At 45.6% G+C, this 2,282-nt stretch overlaps 1 protein-coding gene across 1 annotated transcript in view; it reads right to left on the reverse strand.

The window, feature by feature from the left end:
* NDUFS4 (NADH:ubiquinone oxidoreductase subunit S4) overlaps positions 1 to 2,080 on the reverse strand; it is a 107,758-nt gene extending 105,678 nt beyond the window's left edge. The window contains exon 1 of the mRNA XM_004703621.2: positions 1,983 to 2,080. Coding sequence (XP_004703678.1) covers positions 1,983 to 2,080 — 98 coding nt within the window. The remainder of the gene's footprint in view (positions 1 to 1,982) is intronic.
* Between the last annotated feature and the right edge of the window lie 202 nt (positions 2,081 to 2,282).

Here is a 2,282-nt window from a genome sequence, read left to right on the forward strand (position 1 = left end):
CTATCCTGACTCATAGTGACCCTGTAGGGCAGGGAAGAGCTAATCCTGTGACTTGAGTAGAAAGCTCATCGTTCTCCTGCAGAGCAGTTGCTAGATAGTTTTGAACTGCTAAATGTGTAACCACTACACCACTAGTAATACAGAAGTCAACAGCTAACTGCTCCCTGTCCTCTACTGATAGTTTGTTACAATATTTCTCTTTGCTCCTCACTCTCTCTCTTACCATGTGGCTTATTGGTTCCACTCTGCTTCATTTTACTCCTCAAGTGATCTGTTACCACATTTGCAAAAGCTTTGAGAGACCCTAGACTAAAATAAATTTCAGATGTCGATTACCCGTTAATTGAGTCTTTCCAATCAACTTCAGGTCCTTACTATCATCAAATCATGAAAAAGAGAGTATCTAAAGGAAATATTACGTAAGGGAGAGGGGTTACAAAATTTCCCTGCCTGGCACTTAGAGTGAAAAACAAAACAAAAGGGTGACATAGAACAAAGCTTCTGAAACTGTGGGTTGCAACCCCATATGGGGTTGTGTAATTGAATATGGAGGCTACAAAAATTTTATCAACGGTAAAAGGTTTCTGGATATGCAAAGACCAAAAATTAATTGAAAATCAAATAGGTACTAAATCAGAGGTATTTCTGGCAGTGCTTGCCTGTGTGATAAGTTTCTCAACAGAAAAGGAATCATGAGTGGAAAAAGTTTAAGCAGCCCTGGATGTGGACAAATAAATGTATTATGTTTAACTTGAGTTACTCCTTCTATTCTAGCCCTAAGTTAATCAATGGGGTATGTTACAGTACTGAAGTATTTTTTCTTCAAGTTTCCCACATAGTTTCCTATGATCTTAGGATTTACCTTTCTCCAATCTTAACACCTCTATGTGTATATTGCATGCTATTCCATTCTCTCATACACATTTCTCTACCTATCACCATCAAGCCGTTCATAAATTACTAACACTGCCTTCTTTCCCCACCCAACACCCACTATTTCAAACCTTAAAACCAGCCTACCAAAACAATCTTTCTCTTTAACTCTTGATTCTATCTCAATTCCCTTTTTCTATTTAATATAACACTAAATTAATTAGCATTTGATTATACTCACTTTACAATCTTTAATCACCCCCCCCTTCCTACTACCTACCTCCTTCATATTTCTCTAGCTCGTCTTTTCATTTTTATTCTAAGCACTTAATATAGTCCCCAGAATGTGCAGTGGTCACTCAATACACTCCATTTATACCAGCAGGTCGTGAAAATAAGACGATAAACATAGTATGTGATAGATAAAAATGCTGGTGTGTGAGCTGTCAGTTACTGGAGAAAATGTGGGCATGGAGGGAGAATGAGGTTAAAAAAAAAAATCACAAAAATCGCAAAATATGCTGCAAGACAAAAGTCAAGAGAACTCCCTGCATCACTCTGAGGCTTTCATAGAAGGGTAGCTGGGAAGCCTCCCAGGATGACTACCAGTCTCCAAAATGACCTTCTATGATTATGTGCGGTGACCTTTTGAACTCACACTGAATTACGGCACACACCACTTTTCCTCCCAGGCTGCCTGATGAAGAAAATACTCTTTCTGTTCAAAAAAAGACCAAACCATCAAGATCACGAAAACCCTTGAACGTGCGAGCGTGTACGTGGGGGGCTAGCAGGTGTTCGGAAAGATGGAGGGCGGTGCGAAGGAGGAAGCCCCTCCCCTGCGGGAGCCGGGCTCTCCGCCGCAGCTCGCGCCCCCGGAGACCCTCCTCCCGCTTCAGACCGCAGGCTTCCAAGAGACCACGGCCCTCTCCCCGGGTTCGCAGCCACGCCTCCCCCGCTGGGCCGGCACCCCCGCTCGCAGCCCCTCTCCCGGGGCCGGGGGCCGCGGAGGCCGCTTCCCCGAGGCCTGCGAGAAGCTGCCAGCAGAAACCTCCGCCGAAGACCAAGGGCCCGAAAAGATGTTGCAAAGAGCTCGACAATTCTGTTACCTGGTCGCAACCCTGGGAACGGACATGGCAGCTGCAGTAGCTGCCCTTCGGCCCCACAAGGTCTGCTTCAGCGCCACTGACACCGAGGCCGCCGCCATGTTGCCGCCGGCGGACGCCAGGACGAAAGTACGGGTCGCCGCGAGGAACGAACTTCCTTCGCGCGCACGTTGCTGCCGCCGCAATTTCATGGAAAGGCTCTTAGTTTGTTTTGTTGTCATTTTGAATTTAGAAGGGGGGCGGGCGTTTTGGTTGAAAGTGTAAGAAAGAAAATGGGTGGAAGGGGAAAAACGCAAAACTATA

Source organism: Echinops telfairi, unplaced genomic scaffold, assembly GCF_000313985.2.
Source record: "Echinops telfairi isolate 266 unplaced genomic scaffold, ASM31398v2 ScPeMD7_7469;HRSCAF=8507_1, whole genome shotgun sequence".
NCBI lineage: Eukaryota > Metazoa > Chordata > Mammalia > Afrosoricida > Tenrecidae > Echinops > Echinops telfairi.